Raw genomic sequence first — 17,875 nt, forward strand, 5'->3', positions numbered from 1 at the left:
TTTTCCTTTTCCTTCTCCTTCCTCAGACAATACTGTATGTGTTCCTCTGATGGGATGGAATTAGGCATTTGGCTGGCAGACTCTTTGGGAGCAGGCTTTCTAACCAGTCCTAGCACGATTTGCCACGTGGAATGTACCTTCTAAACAGGAAAGATGGCTCTGATCCTTCCACTCCTTATGGTTTTAATAAGGAGTATAAATGTATTTAGTTTTATGCCTCCGGATAGATTGTGTCTGATGTACTCTCTCTCTTCTTTCCCTCATAGGATATACTTTGGGGAAGTGCAGCTGAGCGGCTTGGGAGAAGGTATGGTTGTGCAATGGACATAAACTAGCTGATGGCTCTCTCCCAAATTGTCAGGTGTTGTAATAGTATCCTAGTGTTATAAGGAGACCAGGCCTGCAGTTCACAAGTAATTTCTGTTCTGCTTTATCTGTAATGGATGTTACAAAATGACAGCTATGCCTTATTAACACTAACCTTAGCTTGAGAATCCCTACTAGCCCATGGATCCCTACTGCGAGTAATGCTAATCCTAGGCTGTAAACCTAGCTCAGAGAGGCCTACCCTTAGGAACCCTAGCCCTAGTCTGGAGAGACCTATTGACTAGGCATAACCCTTTGTAACCTGAACCCTGGCTTGAGGATTCTTATTGGCCACAGGACTCTTCCTAGCCCATGGATCCTTACCTTTAGTAACCCTAGCTCGGGGACCCTACCCTTAATAACCATAACCCTGTATGGGGAAGCCATACCAGCCCTAGGCCTACCCATAGCCTGGGGACCCCAAACCTTGGTAACCGCCAACGAAGCCCAGGGATCCCTGCTGCTCCACTACGCTAGCACAGGGAGGTCAACTCTTAGTAACCCTAACCTTAGCTTGAGGATCTCTACTGGCCCCAGGACTAATCCTAGCCTGGGGATCACTACCCTTAGTAGTTCTAATGCTAGTCCAGGGAGCCCTCCTGGTTCTAGAACTAAACCTAGCCTGGAGAGGGCTACCCTTGGTAACTCTAACCCTAGTCCAAGGAGTCCTATTAACTAAAGGTCTAAACTTAGACCAGGGATCCCTCCCCTTGCCTGGGAAGCTCTACTGACCCCAGGCCTAAACCTGTCCCAGAGAGGCCTACCCTTAGTAATCCTAACCCTCACCCAGAGACTTCTATCTTTGGTAACCCTAACCCTAGTCAGGGGAGACCTACTGACTCTGGGCACAACCCTGGCCAGGAGAGGCCTCCCCTTAGAACCCAAACTCTAGCCTGAAGATCCCGACTGGCTGCAGGACTAATCCTGCAGCAGGAATCCCTACCCTTAGTAACCCAAACCCTAGCCTGGGGACTCCACTGATGCCACGCATAACCCTAGCCCATAGATACTTGTCCTTGGTAGCTCTAACCATAGAATGGAGAACGCTAGTGTTCCCAGGCCTAAATGTAGGCCAGAGAGGTCTACCCTTAATAACCCTAACCCTGGTCAGTGGAGTCCTACTGGTTCCAAGCCTATTGATAGCCTGGGAACCCTATCTTTGGTAATCTAACCCTAGGCCAGAGAGCCCTACTGACCCCAGGTGTCACCCTAGCCTGGGGAAGCCTACCCTTAGTAACCCTAACCCTAGCTCAAGAAGGCCCACTAAATCCAAGCGTGACTGTAGCCCAGAGATGCCTACCCTTAGTAATCCTAACTCTAGCCTGGAGACCCCTACCTTCGGCAATCCTAACTCTAGCTCAGGAAGCCCTGCTGACCGCAGGCATAACTCTAGCCTGAAGAGTCATACCCTTAGTAACCCTATCCCTACCTTGAGGATCCCTGCTGGCCACGGGCCTAATTCTAGCCCATGGAGCCCTACCCTTAGTAATTCTAATCCTGGTCAGAGGAGCCCTACAAGCCCCAAGCCTAGTGATAGCCCAGGGTAGGGTTGCCAACTTTCTAGTCACACAACTGAACACCCAAGCCCTGCCCCTTGCCTGAGGCCCTGTCCCTTCCCCAGGGCCATGCCCCCCGCTCACTACATTTCCCCCTCCCTTGGTGGCTCGCTCTCCCCCACCCTCGCTCACTTTCACTGGGCTGGGGCAGGGGGTTGAGGGTGTGGGAGGGGGTGAGGGATCCGGGGTGGGGCCAGACATGAGGGATTCAGGGTGTGGGAGGGGGTTCTGGGTTTGGGGAGAGGCTCAAGGCAGGTGGTTGGGGCGCAGGGTTACCTCGGGTGGCTCCCGGTCAGTGGCGCAGCAGGGGGGGCTAAGGCAGGCTGCATGCCTGTCCTGGCATCCAGTGGTGCTCGAACATTTTTAGTAGTGGAGGTGCTGTGGTGAGGGGTTGTGGGGACAGAGGGCCAGGAGCAGGGCATAGGTGCGGGAAGCAGCACCCACACCCCTAGTTCCCGCGTCTATGCTGGCACCATGCTGTGCGCGCCGTGGAAGCAGCAAACAACCAGCAGGTCCAGCTCCTAGGTGGGGGTGCTAGGAGGCTCTACGCGCTGCTCTCACCTGCAGAGTGCAGAGCCAGGGCAGGGGGCAGCATGCGGAGCCCTGTGGGCCCCCCCCCCGACCCCTCGAAGGAGCCAAACCTGCTGGCCATGGTGCCAGCCAGAACAGATAGGGACTAACCTGCCTTAGCTCCGTAGCACCGCCGACCGGACTTTTAACAGTGGTGTTGACCAGAGCCGCCAGGGTCCCTTTTCTGCTCAGTGCTCTGGTCAAAAACCAGACACCTGGTCACCCTAGCCCAGGGACCACTACCTTAGTAACACCAGCCTGGAGTGCCTTACTGACCTCAGGCATAAAACTAGCCCCTACATGCCTACCCTGAGTAATCCTAATCCCAGCCCAGGGAGCTCCACTGAACCCAGGTCTAAACCTAGTCTGGAGAGGCCAACCCTTAGAAACCCTAACTCCAGGCTGGGAAACTGGGCCCTTAGCAATCCTGGCCCGGGATCCCTAAAGACCACAGGCTTAACCATAGCCCATGGATCCCTGCCCTTGGTAACCTTACCCCTAGCATGAGAAGTCCTCTACTGACTCAAGGCATAACCCTTGTCCAGGGAGGCCTACCCTTAGAACTTTGACAGTGTTCACGATGATGGTCACTTCTACTCTAGATGTCCAGGACTGAAATAGTAGAACTGAGGTGCATCTGTGTGGCTTAGGACTGGAATAGCAGTAGGTGATGCCATTCACGAAAGAGGGGCATTAGCAAAGCTATGTGTGGGGCCAGGACTGGAATTGCAGGCAGTGAAGCAGGTGAGGGTGACAGTAAGACAGATACCACAAGACAACATATTGCTGCTGTTTTTCCTTCCTGTTTTTGTTCAGAGCTCAAAATGGAGGGATTAATGAAACCGAGTTTAGGAAGATCTAATCCAGACTGGGTGTATGGAATAGAAATAATCAACCTTCATGACCATCATAAGAAGCTAGTGAAACTGATAACCACTCTTCTACCCCTTTTAGGTTTCCAGACAGTCCGTGTTGGAACAGTGGGTACCCCATTGGGCACCATCACTCTGTCTTGTGCCTACAGAATCAACCTGGCCTTCATTTCAACCAGGTGAGGAAATGTGGTCAGCCCAAAAAGCATCTTCCAAGAAAACCTCTCATTCCCTGAGCCCTTAAATCTCTTCCTCACATTTCCTCATTCCAGTTTAGGTAGTCCCACATTAAACATCCTCCTGGATCCTCAGGTCTTGCAGAGGGGGAGTATTTGGGTAGCCCTGAGCCAGACTCCAGAACACCATGTCACTGGTTCATGCTTGGAGTTGCAGGGTTGAATGGTGGCGATGCTCTGGTCCCCATTAACAGATACAAGGGACTCTTTGGGAATGAGTGGGGACGCAGTAGAGAGGGGAAGCCAGGCTTATGAATAACACCATATGCTTGTTGTGTTACAGGCAGTTTGAGAGGACCCCACCTATCATGGGGATTATCATTGATCACTTTGTGGACCGTCCCTACCCCAGCTCCTCACCCATGCACCCGTGCAATTACAGGTGAGGAAACAGTGTGGTCATGGGCTATAAATGAAGGCTTTCTTATGCCCAAGTACAGAGCCTTCTCTAGCACCTGCTGACTGGGCGTAGAGGAGGACTGCAGGATCAGTGTCACTCTTATTAGAAATGGAGCATGTAAGGAAAGGCAGCATTTCCCCCTCAGGTTTAGGGTTTGAGTGCAGCTAGCCTCAGAGGATTCTCAATGGTCCTAACTCCTTGCTGTAGCATTCTAGATCATTTAGCAGTCAGGGTGCAATCTCCTTTGTGTCAGTGATGGAGTTATCTGATTGCATATTGTACAGAAGGGAAAGTGTACAGGTTTTCATGCAAGACACTTGGTACAGAACCTGGGGTCATGGAAGCATGCATCTATGGGAATTCACATATGTGGGTATCACTGTGGGAAAGCCCACAGGGTTGAGATTTTTCCATCAGCAGTAGGGTACATATGTAAGTAAGAATGGAGGAAATAAGTGCATGAAGTTTGCCTTCTCTAAAATTCCTGTAATGATGATCTAATCAAGAGCAATGGCACAATATTTGGTATTGGTCCCAGGGATTCTACCAGCAACAAAGCTGGGTCTGTTGGTCAGTACATCGAAACCTTTTCTCTTGGAAAAAGAAACCAGATGGAAGAGGAAGCACCTTTTCCTTCTTCAGGGAGAACCTCTGGAAAGTTCAAAGCCCAAAGGACTTAAACTCCTGGCAGTGTTCTCTTCAGCCCTGCCAAAGAAAGAATCCGAGCCCCTTCATAAATTCTTCTTTCAACTCCGCCCAAATACTCTGTCCTCCTGCAGCATCTGAGTCTCACTCAATAGACTGGATGATCACAATGGTCCCTTCAGGTCTTGGAATCTATGAATACTTTTCATTATTTCTTTTTGGCTTATGGAATATTCCTATCGTGAAATTTCTCTCTTCTTGCTGCTCTAGAACGACTGGTGAGGACAATGGGGCAGCATACCCATCAGTGGAAGACTCCCAGGAAGTGTGCACTACCTCTTTCTCCACCTCCCCTCCATCCCAGGTAGGAGAAAATGAGCTCCTCAGTCCCAAAGGCAAATTGAACAACTAATTCCCTTTAGTGCAGCTCAGCATATGTCCTCTGAAGTAGCAGGTGTACAATCTAACAGCAGTATGCTGTGTGTTCAGTCTCTGTAATTAAAATTTGTTTACTTATACATATGTATTGCGCAGACCTTGCTCCCCTCTTTGTAAAACCCAGGTGGATGCTAATTCCAACAAGACTTCATGGGACAGAAGGGACTGATTTATGAGGAAAGATTCAAAAACTAAATTGTGTAGCTGGGCTAAGCAATGACTGAAGAGGAACACGGCAGTCTACAGATATGTCCAGGGGATAAACACTACAAAGAGACAAATGAATTCAGATAAGGCCAGGCAATATAACTATGTGTAATAGCCTCGAATTGGGAGAGAGACTCTCAGGAATATCAGGAGAAGACTTACCTTACTTTGCAGTCTCCTAGGCTGTGGAACTATTCTAGGAAAGGGTGAAAGCCCTATCACTTGGAGCATCTAAAACTAGACTGGACAAACACTAGCAAGTACCTGATGGGGAACAGTTCTGCATTAATCCTTGGGGTGAATTATATGGGAACTTTTCTAGAGCTGGTTGAAATTTTCCACTCATTACAGGGTCTCTTTCATCATTTTTAAACTGTTCATGAAAAAATGTCTATAGAAAATTTTGCAAAAAATATTTAGAGATGTTTTAAAAATTTATCCATTTTTGTTTGTTTAAATCTGCATTTTCTTACTGCAAACACAGTTTTCAATAAATGGAAACGTTTGCATAACATTTTTCATTTAAAATATCTCTGGAAATAATGCAAAAACCAGAAAATGGATCCATTTTGAACCCTACAAAATGAAAACGACTTCAAAATTTCTAGCAGTCTTCTTCCCCCTTTTCAACCAGATTCATTCTTTTTTTTCCTGTTTGTAATTTCTATAGCTCTCTAACTAAAGCTTGGTCAGATTATCTGTTCTCCTGTAGCTTTAGAAGTTCAAGAATATTCAGTCTAATTGTCCACAAAATTAAGTATCTCTGGTGAACTTTAAGATCTCTAGTCCGTTTTTGATGTGTCTGTGTTACTATGGACAAGAGTGAAATGCAGTTTGAGAATGTTTTTCTCATTTGAATGAGTTTGCTTTGGGGTCACTTATTGCCTCAAGGTGATCAATCTGACCAACTATTAATAAATATATTTAACTTTGATAAATCTAGTAATGAATCCATCTCAAGAGGCCTCTCTTGTGCCTCACTGATATTTTGATGACCAGTTCACCCAGCAATGTTGAATCAGAGAGGGAGTGCTCATGGTAAGTCTGAGGGAGTAAAGCTGGTGGTGGTTGTTAGATGTCCAGCACAAGAGACTTGTTTGAGGCTGAGCCCCATACTCTCTGCCTTTCAGTAAATGGTGTTAATACATATTAATGTTCATGAGGACATTTGTACTGGTCCCTATGTCACTCAGAGCCAGAGTTAGTTACATAATAGTAACAATGGTGCTAAATAAATTGCCACCGGGCGTCTTTCTGGAGGGCATGAAGCTTTCTAATATCGGAAGAAAAGCTCTATGAAACCATCAGTGCTTTGAGGATCGGTGACTAACAGCAGCCTCTGGTACCAGTGCTCCATGGTTTATAATTTACATACATAATATGATAAGATGTAAAGCAATTGTCAATCTTCGTGGCCAAAGGCAACATTTAAAAAGGCACTATAAGGGGACAACATACATTGAAAAAAGACAAACCATCTTTATATATTTATAAACATCTAAAAGTTCAGATCAGGTACTGAGACCTGTCTGTGCACTGGATCCTGTACATACAGACTGTGTGTGTGTCCCCCCCCCAAGCTGCATCCCACATTCCTACTGAGTGGAAGGGAGGCTCAGCCACTCTGCTGCTGGACCTCAATAGGCCTATCTAGGCATCCATGTATTGGGAGGGGGTAAACACAAGATTGGTGGAACACATCCTCCTCCCTTTAGCCCTGTAGAGTTTACCAGAGAAGATGCAGACTACCCTGCATTGTATTTTCCGTGGAGAACACTAAAGTGTTCAGGGATTGTACCTGCTAATGTGATTCCAATGGAACTGTGCTTCCAGGAAGCTGGGAGACAGACTTGGTGTGGTGTGATTCCCATGGATGGTCCACCCCCTCACATCAGGCACCATCTGCTAGACCATTTTTAATGCCACAAATTGCCAATTTCCACTTAAGGCCCTGCTCCACTTGCTGTGTTCTGGTATAAAAATGATTTGGATCATGGTAGCCAGAGGCCTCAGCCTGGATCAGGGCCCCTTTGGGCTGGGTGCTGCACAGGGACACACACAGACATGTTCCCTGCCCCTCAGAATTTACAGTTTTGGAAGACTAGCTACATCTGAAGGGGAGACCATCAAAATATAGACAACTTGTATGTGTTCAAATCAAAATCAGTCTCAGCTGTTCCTAAGAGCCCCTCAGCCTAGTCTTGGTGAACTGGCTAGCAGTCCTAGTAAGCTGTGCAATGGAGCTTTTGGCAGTTGCTTTATGTCTAATTCTCTCTGGACTTGTGATGGGGAGTGGTTCACTGCAAGACTGACTCCTTTACAAATTAAATGAATTTCTGGCCATACTGAGAATTTTACCTTGCATAAAGCTGTCTGATTGCTCTGGCCATAGACGCTCCTCATTAGTGTTCAGTTCATCCAACTCTTTTCAGTTCTTCTCTCAAGTCCTTTTCTCTTTCTTTCTTCCTTCCTTGTTTTCCTCTGTGTGTCTGTGTATGTGCACAGTGTGTTTTTACTGTCACTAAGGCACATTTTCAGACCCCTCCTCCTGTGGTGATGGACACCTTGAAGGTCCCTATGATGGGACTGGCCTTTTCACATCAAGTGAGTTCACAATAGAATTCAGTATCTATGGCCTGATAGTACTTTAAAAATGCAGGAAGGTACAAGTTTGACTATCCAGAGTGTACACTGGGAAATCTGTTTGCTGCTTCCTTATGCTGAAGAAGTTGGTCAGCCCAAAATGGGATGGGCTTTTTATTCTGGTTAGATGTGTTCACAATGTCTGTGATCCTTTATATAGCAGGGTTTTTTGTTTGTTCAAAACGGTGCTCTAGTGCTCTTTAAACTAAAAAACACTTGCAACATAGCACTGAGCAGCAGCCCTATAGGAAGCAACCAATGCATGCAATTTGAGAGGTCAAGGGGGGAGAGTGTCTTGTCAAGGTATCAAGGGGTCTTGACTGCAGTGGGTAGAAGAAATTTAATTTATCAAAGTGCACAGTGCTTTGTCGGCTGGCAGGGGCTTGGGAAAGAAGCAGCATTCCTCACCTCTGCAGGGAGGGAGGCCCCGCATACCTCCTGTGATCCCAGAGACCACCTAGCACACACAAGGCTTCATGTTGACAGGCTATAGAGGAGCTTTATGCAACTTTTCTTGGAGTAGGCAGGGAGTAAAGAAAAGGGGAGGGGTGGCAAAAGTCTTGGAGGGCAAAAATTGAATTGAATGCCCCATCATGACAGTCTGTTTTGAAGCATTTCAATGTAAACATCTGGGGTAAAATCCTGACCGCTCTGAAGTCTATGGGAGATTGGCCACTAACTTCAATGGAGACAGGATTTCACCTGTGGTTGTCTAGGGCTCCGATCCTAAACGGTATTTAGGTCCTAACTCCCACTGAAATCAGAGTTAGGTACCTAAATATCTTTGAGGATCTTGGCCTAGTTCTCTTTCCCAGTCAGGATGTTTGCTTGTTATTCACGTGTTCCAATTGCAGGAACTTAGAGACCATCATCTGTTACCCATATGACACAACAGGCATCAGTGGATAGTGCTTGAAGTGTTCTCTCATGAGTAGCCTCTGGCTCTGGAACCTGCACCTCCTGTAACGTGGTGCTTGTTCTAAGAGTGTTAAAGTTGAGACACTGTTAACTTGAAAAAATCCCACCACTCTGTCTGAAAATGTTTGATCTCTGGTTGTTATAAGTAACACCTAAGAGGACTAGAAAGATGTCTATTTTCTACTTTTGTTCGTTTATTTTGTGCTTCTCACACACTTTGTGTAGTCAGTTTCTATGTCTCCCCTGACTAGTCAGGTAGGTTTCTCCTGTAGGTATGGATCTTTCACACAGCAACAGGGGAGAGAATCATTTTTATGGAATAGGAACATTTTCTTATAAAATCACAAACATTGCTGGGAGTCTCAGCAGCAGGTGCAGGGCTGAAGTTACTTTTAACTCTGCTTTTAAAAGTGAATTAAATTTCAAGTTGACAGTGTCTGGTGAAGAGGGACTGGCTGTCTTAACTCACAGTAAATCACAGTGTAGTGATGGGAAGGGATGTCTGCATGAGTTGGGGGACTTTTTAAATAAAGAGAATGTTGAGCCAGTTCAATGGGTAATGGCCCCTAGAGTTTCCTGGGGGACTGGGGACTCCCTGGGGAGCAGAAAGCCCTATGAAAGTCAGAGTAGCATCAGATGATACTCCTAGCAAAATAAGAGTTCTTGAGACTGGGCCAGCCTGGTTTGTGAGAAGAGACCACTCCCTCCAGCTTAACCCAGACTCTAGAAGGAGCCCAGCCTGATATCTGTGGGCAGCCCTTAAATTGTCAGGACGCCACCTCAAAAATGTCAGCTCTCAGAGTACTGACTCACTTGGGGATTGCAATGTTGTAGCCATGTTGGTCCCTGGGTGGGTGAGGTAATATCTTTTATTGAACCAACTTCTGTTGGTGAGAGAGACAAGCTTTCAAGTTACCTCTTGTGGCTCTTCTTCAACTCTGCGAAAGGTACTGAGAGCTGGTCTACACTGGGAACTTATATCAGCATTAGCTACATCTCCTGGGGTGAAAAATCCACACCCCTGAGTGATGTAATTAAGCTGACCTTTCCCCCAGTGTAGACAGTTCTAGGTCGATGGAGGTGGAGCACCTACACCAGTGGGAGAACCCTTCACGTCCTGGGGGTCAGGTCTTGTGAAAAGTGTTCACCCATGAGTGAACTGGTGTTTTTGTCTTTTATAATTTTTCTGGGTGAACTCAGTTAAGAGCGTAGTGATTGTCTGGTTTAACCCCCACAGTTGTTGTTGTTAGGGCATTTAGTGCACCAGATGTGATAGGCATATGTCGGACCCACCCATCAGAGATTTCCACCACAACTTCTACAACTATCACCCATCTATCACACTGTCTCTAGAACACTCCCGCACCAGCATCAACTTTCTGGACACCACGATTAGCTTCAGTAATGGCATTCAACAGACAAATATATACAAGAGACTCCTGGATCACCCTACTTACCTTCACAGATCCAGTAACCACCCCAAACACACCAAGAAATCTGTTACCTACAGCCAGGCCCTCAGATACCATAGAATATGCTTTGAGGAGAAAGTCCAGGATACACACCTTCACCAAACAAGGACACTCCACCAGAGAAATAGATCACATCATGGAATGGGCCACCCAAATACCCTAAGAGAACCTGCTTCAATACAAGAAAAAACCAAAAACCCTCCAACCACACACTAGAACCAATATAGGGTATCATTAAACAATTACAACCCGTACTTGATGGGGACCACCTCCTGAAAAAAATCTTTCCCCAACCCCCTCTTCTGGTCTTCAAACAACCTCCCAACCTCACCAAGCTCATTATCCGAAGCAACCCAGAGACTAGGATCCACGAACTCAAAGCAGCACTAGACTCTGCCATAACAGATGCAAAACTGGCAGACACTTCTCCACTGCTACAATGATCAATATCCTCTACCACACATCTTTCAAAATCCATGGGTCCTGCACATGCCTATCACAATATGTGATGTATCTCATCCAGTGCATTAAATGCCCCAATAATAACTATATGGGTGAAACCAGGCAATCACTACGCTCTCAAATGAACTCATATAGGAAAAGGATAGAAGACAAAAATACCATATCATGGGTGGGTACACACTTTTCACAAAGTGATCGCTCTATATCTGATCTCTCATCCTCGTCCTCAAAGGAAACCTTCAAAAGACGAGCCTGGGAGCTTAAATTCATAACTTTGATAGACTCTAAAAATCATGGTCGTAAAAAAACCCCACTGGATTTATGGCTTATTACAACAATCTGTAACCTACTGCCCTCCCCTTTTTGTCCTGTGACTACATGGATGTTAGCAAGCCACATCTCCTGAAATGTTATATATCCTTAGAATATGTGTTAATTACTTATGCTAAACAATCTGTTCCACCTTGTATTTAGCTGTGACACTGAGAACCTTTCCCAGACTTGAAGAAAAGCTCTGTTTAAGCTTGAAAGCTTGTCTTTTACCAACAGGAATTGGTCCAATAAAAGATATTACCTCACCCACCTTGTCTCAACTGAGGATGTCATGTGATACATGGCTCCTAGCAGAGTGCTGCTTCTGAAGTCAGAAGAACAAATGGGATTCCTATGGATCCCACTAACTGTGTTTCTAGTTAGGATCAAGAGATAGAGAAAGAGGTGGCTGAAGATGCGAAGCATCTCCTGATGCTCATCCTTCTCGTTGGGTTTGGGATACTGGGAGGAAATCTTGGGGGGCTTAGCTTGTTGGTTTTCTTTTTAGCTAGCAAGATTGAGGGCCTGTATGTCCTATGGCCAAGGTTTGTTTACTTTGATTAGGTGAGGGGTGTCCTTCATTCCTGCTACATCCCCTTTTGTTTGCAGTAAGTATGCTGAGAGCTTGAATCCTTGATGAGGAAGTGGCTTTAAAATGCCAGGGTTTATATGGGCTTTTCAATGAGTTTTGAAGTGGTTGTGCTGGTCCTTTCTCCAAGAGCTGTCATGCAGGCTTTCCCCTACATTATCTCTCCCACTCAAACCAGTCTTGTTTTAAGGCCAAACCTTCATCCTCTTTCTGTTACAAGGCTGATTTGTTTTAAAATATATAAATTAAATCAAACCTTTGGCGTTGGCTCCCATATAAATCTTTGAGGCACTCTGCTAGCCCAGAGCCATGCTTGTACTGTGCCTCTGTGACATCTCCTGTTCTTTCTCCAGTGATTCTGATAACTATTCAGACTGTGGGGGCTTTTCCTCTCTCCTCTCTCTTTGCCCTCTTTGTATTTTTTCTCTTGTTTCTTAGCTTTCCAGCTCTCGTCTTTCCTATCAGCCTGCTGCCCTGGGAGTTGGATCAGCTGACATGGGGTATCCAGTAATCTTTGCTGGTGGTTTGAATGCTGCACAGCCTCATCAGGTACTCTTGGAGGTTGGGAGAATGAATGTGGCATGCACCGCAGCCACTAAGCGTCACACAGATAAGACATCCTTTAAAACCATTGCATGCCTCTGTATGCAGCTTGGTCAAGAGTGCAAAGGATCTAGAGTAATTAAAAAAAACATGGTGCTAGCAAATAAGGCAGGAAGTAGCTTTATGATGCTCTTGGAATCACCTGAAGTAGGACTTTAATCAAGGTGTTTTCCACTGGGTAGAATGGAGACATTGCACTGAGAACAGGGTAAGGCCAGGGATAGGTCTGGAGAAATGGCACTGAATCTGCGTCAGAGAATTAGGAAGGAAGTGATATATGAATTCTTTCATTGGGAAAGTCCCCTCCCACATGACTTCCCCTCTCTCTTGCTCCCTGTCAGAAAATCACTGCTGTGTTCTAGCAGGAGTGTAGTCAGAGCATATCCATGGAGAGCCAAAAAGAACTTATTCCCAGCATGAGAGAATCAACTCTAGTGCTGTAGTGTGTTGCTGTATCAGTCTTGAGATCGCTAACTTGATCATTCCTTTCCACCTTAGTTGATTGTTCCAGGGAAGGAGGGTGGGGTGCCCCCAGTTCCTAGCCAGCCAGCACATGGCACTCAGGCTGACCATGAGAGGATGGTAATGTGCACCCCATTGGATGGAGCCCTCTACTCAGCAGCTACTCCTTCCAGTAGGTAGGTCTTAGTAAGAGGTGCAGCACCTCTTACGAGTTCATCTGTGACTATAAAGTTGAATCAAATTTAAAACTGACTTTTCTTTTAAGCATTTGCAGGGCAGTTCTTTTAAATTTATCAATAACACTAGATTGGCTGCTCTGCCTTAAAGCCAGAGCTTTCAGTCTGAGCACAGAGAAGCTGAAAAACACGTCAAACAAAGATCTAGTCTATCTGCTTATACTTTATGGCCCTCATAGTCTCTGAGCACCTTGTGTCATTTCAATACCAAAGCATAACTTCTGGATCATTTGTCTGATCCATGAACAGCAAGTTGAGGCAGCTTCAATAGTAAATTTTAACCTCCCAAAAAGGCTTCATCTGAATTGTCATAAAGCATCAGTAATAGAAAACACCTATTTAACTGTTATATCAAGAAACCTTGGGGGCAAGAATCCTTGTCTAACAGGAAACAATGCAACTTTAAACTCCAAATTGCATGAAATCCTAACCTCCCTCTCAGCCAGTTAGAGCTTCCTGTTTGTGTTTCCAGATCCCTTTGTCCCCTGTGGTTCCATCTTCTCTCATGGCCATGGGACGGTTGCCATAGAAAACATCTTAACCAGCTTGGTTTTCTACTCAATACAAAAAACCCTGTTTATGTTATGGTAGCACTAGTGCACTGGCCTGTGCTCCTTGACTAACCAGTCGTTAGCAAATGGCTAACGCCTGCTGGACGACCAAGGACCAGATTTTTAGAGCTGCTGAATACTTCTGAAAATCGGGTTTTGAGACTATAATTAGTAGCCACCCACTGAAAATTAACCAGATTAGCACTGGCTGCTGTGATATTGGACTACTCAGGCTTCACGGGGCCTGGGAAGGAGCATGGTGTTCAGATTCCCGACCCTGTCTCCTGACAGGGAAGATAACCAAGAATTCTGTGTTCCTGAAAGAGTGGTGGTGATTGGCAACAGCTGCTCGAGCTTCCTCGCCATTTCTCAAATTAACCCCCTCATCCCATGCACCTCTTCTGAACAGCCTTTCCTCAGGACTGGCTGAGGTTTTCTGCCCTACTGATGGGGGTGGTTCCCTCGCAGAGCCAAGCAGAAAGCTGCTCCACAGCCTGGCAGTCTCTGTTGCAGTCGATCCTAGAGGATCTCCCAGTCGATCGTGATCTCCGGTGGCCCAGCAGGGCTGCCCAGGCCCCACACCGCTCCTGGAAGCGGCCAGTGCGCTCCACGGACTCAGGAGCCAGGGGGACAGGGGTCTCCCTCCATGCGCTGCTTCTGCCTGCAAGCACCGCCCCAGTAGCTCCCACTGGCTGGGAACGGGGAGCTGTGTGGAGTCATGTGCTGCCCGCCCCCTCCCAGGGGCGCATTGGCCCCTTCCAGGGGCGGCGTGGGGCCAGGGTAGGCAGGGAGCCTGCCTTAGCCTCGCCGTGCCACCGACCAGGAGCCGCCAGAGGTAAGTGCTGCCTGGCAGGAGGCCGCACTCCAGCCCTGAGACCCCTCCCGGAGCCAGCAACCTGTACCCCCTTCTGTACCCCTAACACTCTGCCCCAGCCCAGAGCCTCTTCCTGCACCCAAACTCCCTCCCACAGCTTGCACCCCTCACCCCCTTCTGCACCCCAACCCCCTCCCCCAGGCTCAGCCCAGGGCCCCCTCCCACACTGCGAACCCCTCAGCCCCAGCGTAGAGCTCGCACCCCCAGCCCAAGTGAAAGTGAGTGAGGGCGGGGGAGAGCGAGTGACAGAAAGAGGGGGGGATGAAGTGAGTGGGGTGGGGCTTTGGGGAAGAGGCGGGGCCTCGGGGAAGGTGGGGTAGATCCTGGGTTGCCCTTAAATTCAGAAAGTGATCTTGGGCATAAAAAGGTTGGAGACCACTGCTCTATTGCATACTGATGGCTGAAGGGGAAGACAGTGTCTGGCAAGAACAGAGATGCGTCTCCCTCCCCTTCCTCCCTACACTAGGAGAGGGCGTAGAAAAACAAGGGAATCTTGACAAAAGAATGTGGTTTTGTCTAAATTGTTTATGTGCAATGAGCCATCAACCCTTCTCCCGCAGTGAGGACACAGAAACCGTATCAAACAGCAGCGAAGGGAAGAGTGGCTCCCCACACGATCTCTTGGAGACCATCTTTGTCCGGAAAGTGGGGGCCTTTGTCAACAAACCCATTAATCAGGTAACTTGCAGTGATCGTTCTGAGGTGAACTCATGATGCACTTTTCTTCATGCCATTGTTGGACAGAGGGGGCCAGGCGTTGCATCACCAAGGCAGCCAGAGGAAACGGGAGACCAGACTTTAGCAAGGACTGCAGGTCTCTGTATGTGGTGCTTTACTGTATGCTGGGCGCTGTAGGCTCTGTGGTCTACACCTGTGTATTAAAGGGGAAGTTGACTGCAATCTCTCCAATGTTATGCCCTCTAAGTGTAGCCTTTGGGTTCCAGTCAAGTTGCCAGTGTGACTTTGGTGGGGCAAAGTTTCAGATCATGACATACAGCCTTGCAATGGGATGGTGCATGCTGGATATGCAGAGAATCTGACTGAAGTGCTAAGGTTCTACCCATTGAATCTCTCCAGGTGACCATGGCCAGCTTGGACATTCCTTTCGCCATGTTTGCTCCCAAGAACGTTGAGCTGGAGGATAATGACCCCATGGTAAGAACCCCCCACAAGCCATCTGTGCGTGTCAAGTTTGGATCATGCCATACAGATGTATCCTTCTTGGCCTTAGCTTTGCCTGCACTTCTGACCAAAGAACTAGCTACTCGCGTCAGCCTGGTTTCTAATAACATCCCCTATGCCAGAGTCTGGGCTTTCCAGAGATGGAAACAGCTACAGGTTTAGAGCCCCTGCTAGTCTGTGCTTACAGTCTGCACGCCCTTGTAACTGTCACTGTGCTTCTTCCCATGCTGTCACAACACACAGATGGGCTCAGTGACAGGATCTGAAACTGATCGACTCTGGTTTCTTGGGCAGGTGAATCCTCCTGACTCCCCAGACGTTGAGTCTCCTCTACAGGGCAGCTTGCACTCAGAGGGCTCTAGTGGCAGCAGCACCGGGAACACACACGACGACTTTGTCATGGTTGACTTTGTAAGTCCATGCAATCCTTTATCAGCCCAAGCTAGCGCTTTTGCAGAGCACCTGTATCTGGGATGGGCTGCAGGTGTTGGTGTGTTGCTGAATGAAAATAAATGAATTGCTCCAAATGGGCTCATCGTGCTCCCATATCAAGGACAGGGTCTCTGGGCATCCTTAAAAATGGTAAAGACATAGACATTTGTAAACCCACAACTTGGGAAATTATTTCCTCTTCCCTTTCTCCACCATGGCCTGGGTTCAGGTTTTTGTGTTTTCCCTGTGTCCCATACACCTAAAGCAGAGTGCAGATTGTAGGGAAATACTCTGCTTTAGGTACTCATAAAGTTATCAGGGAAACACTAATTCTGGTCATGGCAGGGGATATAGGTGATGCTGCTGTTCAATTATTTGACTTAGATTTATTGCTGTAATGTTGAGTTGTTTGCTGGTAGCTGATGGTGCCTTCTGTCTGTGACTAGAGCGAAGGGGGAAATCTGGCCGAACTCTCTAAATGGGGATTAATGTTTGTATCTTTATTCTAGAAACCAGCATTCTCAAAAGATGACATTCTTCCAATGGACTTGGGGACGTTCTACCGCGAATTTCAGAACCCCCCTCAGCTCAGCAGCCTTTCCATTGACATTGGGGCTCAGTCCATGGCAGAGGATCTGGTATGGAAAAATGGGACTTTGGTGTGTGGGGGACATACATTCTCACAATGCTCTCCTCCTCCTAGCTCCCTGAACAAGCCAACATCCCATATGAGAGCAGAGGCACCTACAAGAGGGGTTCCTTGTCAATCTGCTGAACATGCCTGTACATCTCGGAACCTGAAACCTTTGGAAGGAACCAGATGTGAGACCTTTTCAGTCTGATTCCTTCTCAGTGCATGTGTACAGCTGTCATGGAGAATATTAGATGAGTTGTTGGTTTGTGCTACATGTGTGTGGGACAGTATTCGTGTGCTGCATTGGGTATCCTCTTCCCAGAAGCCACTGCAGCTGCAGGACTCTTCCACTGTCCAAGACTATTCCCTACTGTCATAGTCTTGTACTTCCCCCCTCACTCCTGCATCTGCTAAGCTCAAGGCCCTACGAACTAGGACTAGTCACCGCAAAGGAGTGATTTGGGAGGTCAGTTCTCCCAGTCCTTATCAAATTGTTCTAGAAGAGAAGAGCATAACCCATTCTCTAAGGTTCTGGGGAGAAAACCTACTGCCTTAATTCCAGCCCTGTCCCACCCTATCTGGTGTGTGAGAGCTATTAGCCTGGAGCCTAAAACTGGAGTAACCTGAAATGTGCAGTTTTTTTTTTTTTTACTGCACATGCCGCATTTGTGAGCGAGTCCTTTACTTCGCCCTCCCATTAAATGACTGTGGCGGCTTTGAAACATCTGTGTCAGCTCCCAGCTGAGTGCTGCTGTCTGTTACCTGGAGGGGCAAATGTGCCATAGTTCAAATCTCTAGGTGAACCCAAATCTAAGAACCGAATGCTGCCTCTGCCACATCTGGTTTAGTGGCACACTGGATTTCATTCTGCAGTCCTCACTAGGAGAAAGCGCCCAATGAAGGCAGTGAGAATGTTGCTTGGATGAGTGCAGTATCAGGCCCGCCACTTCTGTAACATGGTTTTGCCTGGGAAAACCATAATGCCTAATGCTAACAGCTGAGTGACTTTGTGCTGCAGGTCCAGGTTATGGTACACCTGCTGCTTCTGTAGAAAAACAAAAAACTGGGCAAACTGCCCTTCCCAGGCTCACGTGCTGGATCCTGTCTGATATCCTGCTTCTGCTAGGAGTGGTACATGTATAGAGAAGGAGAGCACAAATCGGAGCAGAGACCTTTGGCCAGAGTTTACTATATACGTTTCCATTGTTTTATAGC

At 47.3% G+C, this 17,875-nt stretch overlaps 1 protein-coding gene across 11 annotated transcripts in view; it reads left to right on the plus strand.

Moving 5' to 3' along the window:
• Positions 1–17,875, plus strand: part of ATG13 (autophagy related 13) — a 49,555-nt gene that overhangs the window by 28,297 nt on the left and 3,383 nt on the right. For 2 of the 11 annotated variants that reach the window (XM_037900183.2, XM_043548356.1), the window contains 11 exons: positions 267–307; positions 3,447–3,543; positions 3,884–3,982; positions 4,916–5,009; positions 7,796–7,894; positions 12,125–12,235; positions 12,788–12,927; positions 14,973–15,090; positions 15,490–15,567; positions 15,889–16,005; positions 16,536–16,664. In XM_037900183.2, the coding sequence (XP_037756111.1) occupies positions 267–307; positions 3,447–3,543; positions 3,884–3,982; positions 4,916–5,009; positions 7,796–7,894; positions 12,125–12,235; positions 12,788–12,927; positions 14,973–15,090; positions 15,490–15,567; positions 15,889–16,005; positions 16,536–16,664 (1,123 nt within the window). Of the gene's footprint in view, positions 1–266; positions 308–3,446; positions 3,544–3,883; positions 3,983–4,915; positions 5,010–7,795; positions 7,895–12,124; positions 12,236–12,787; positions 12,928–14,972; positions 15,091–15,489; positions 15,568–15,888; positions 16,006–16,535; positions 16,849–17,875 lie in introns of all 11 variants that reach the window. The other 9 variants (XM_007069738.4, XM_043548358.1, XM_037900181.2 and 6 more) reach the window with 8 other exon arrangements.

Source organism: Chelonia mydas, chromosome 6, assembly GCF_015237465.2.
Source record: "Chelonia mydas isolate rCheMyd1 chromosome 6, rCheMyd1.pri.v2, whole genome shotgun sequence".
NCBI lineage: Eukaryota > Metazoa > Chordata > Testudines > Cheloniidae > Chelonia > Chelonia mydas.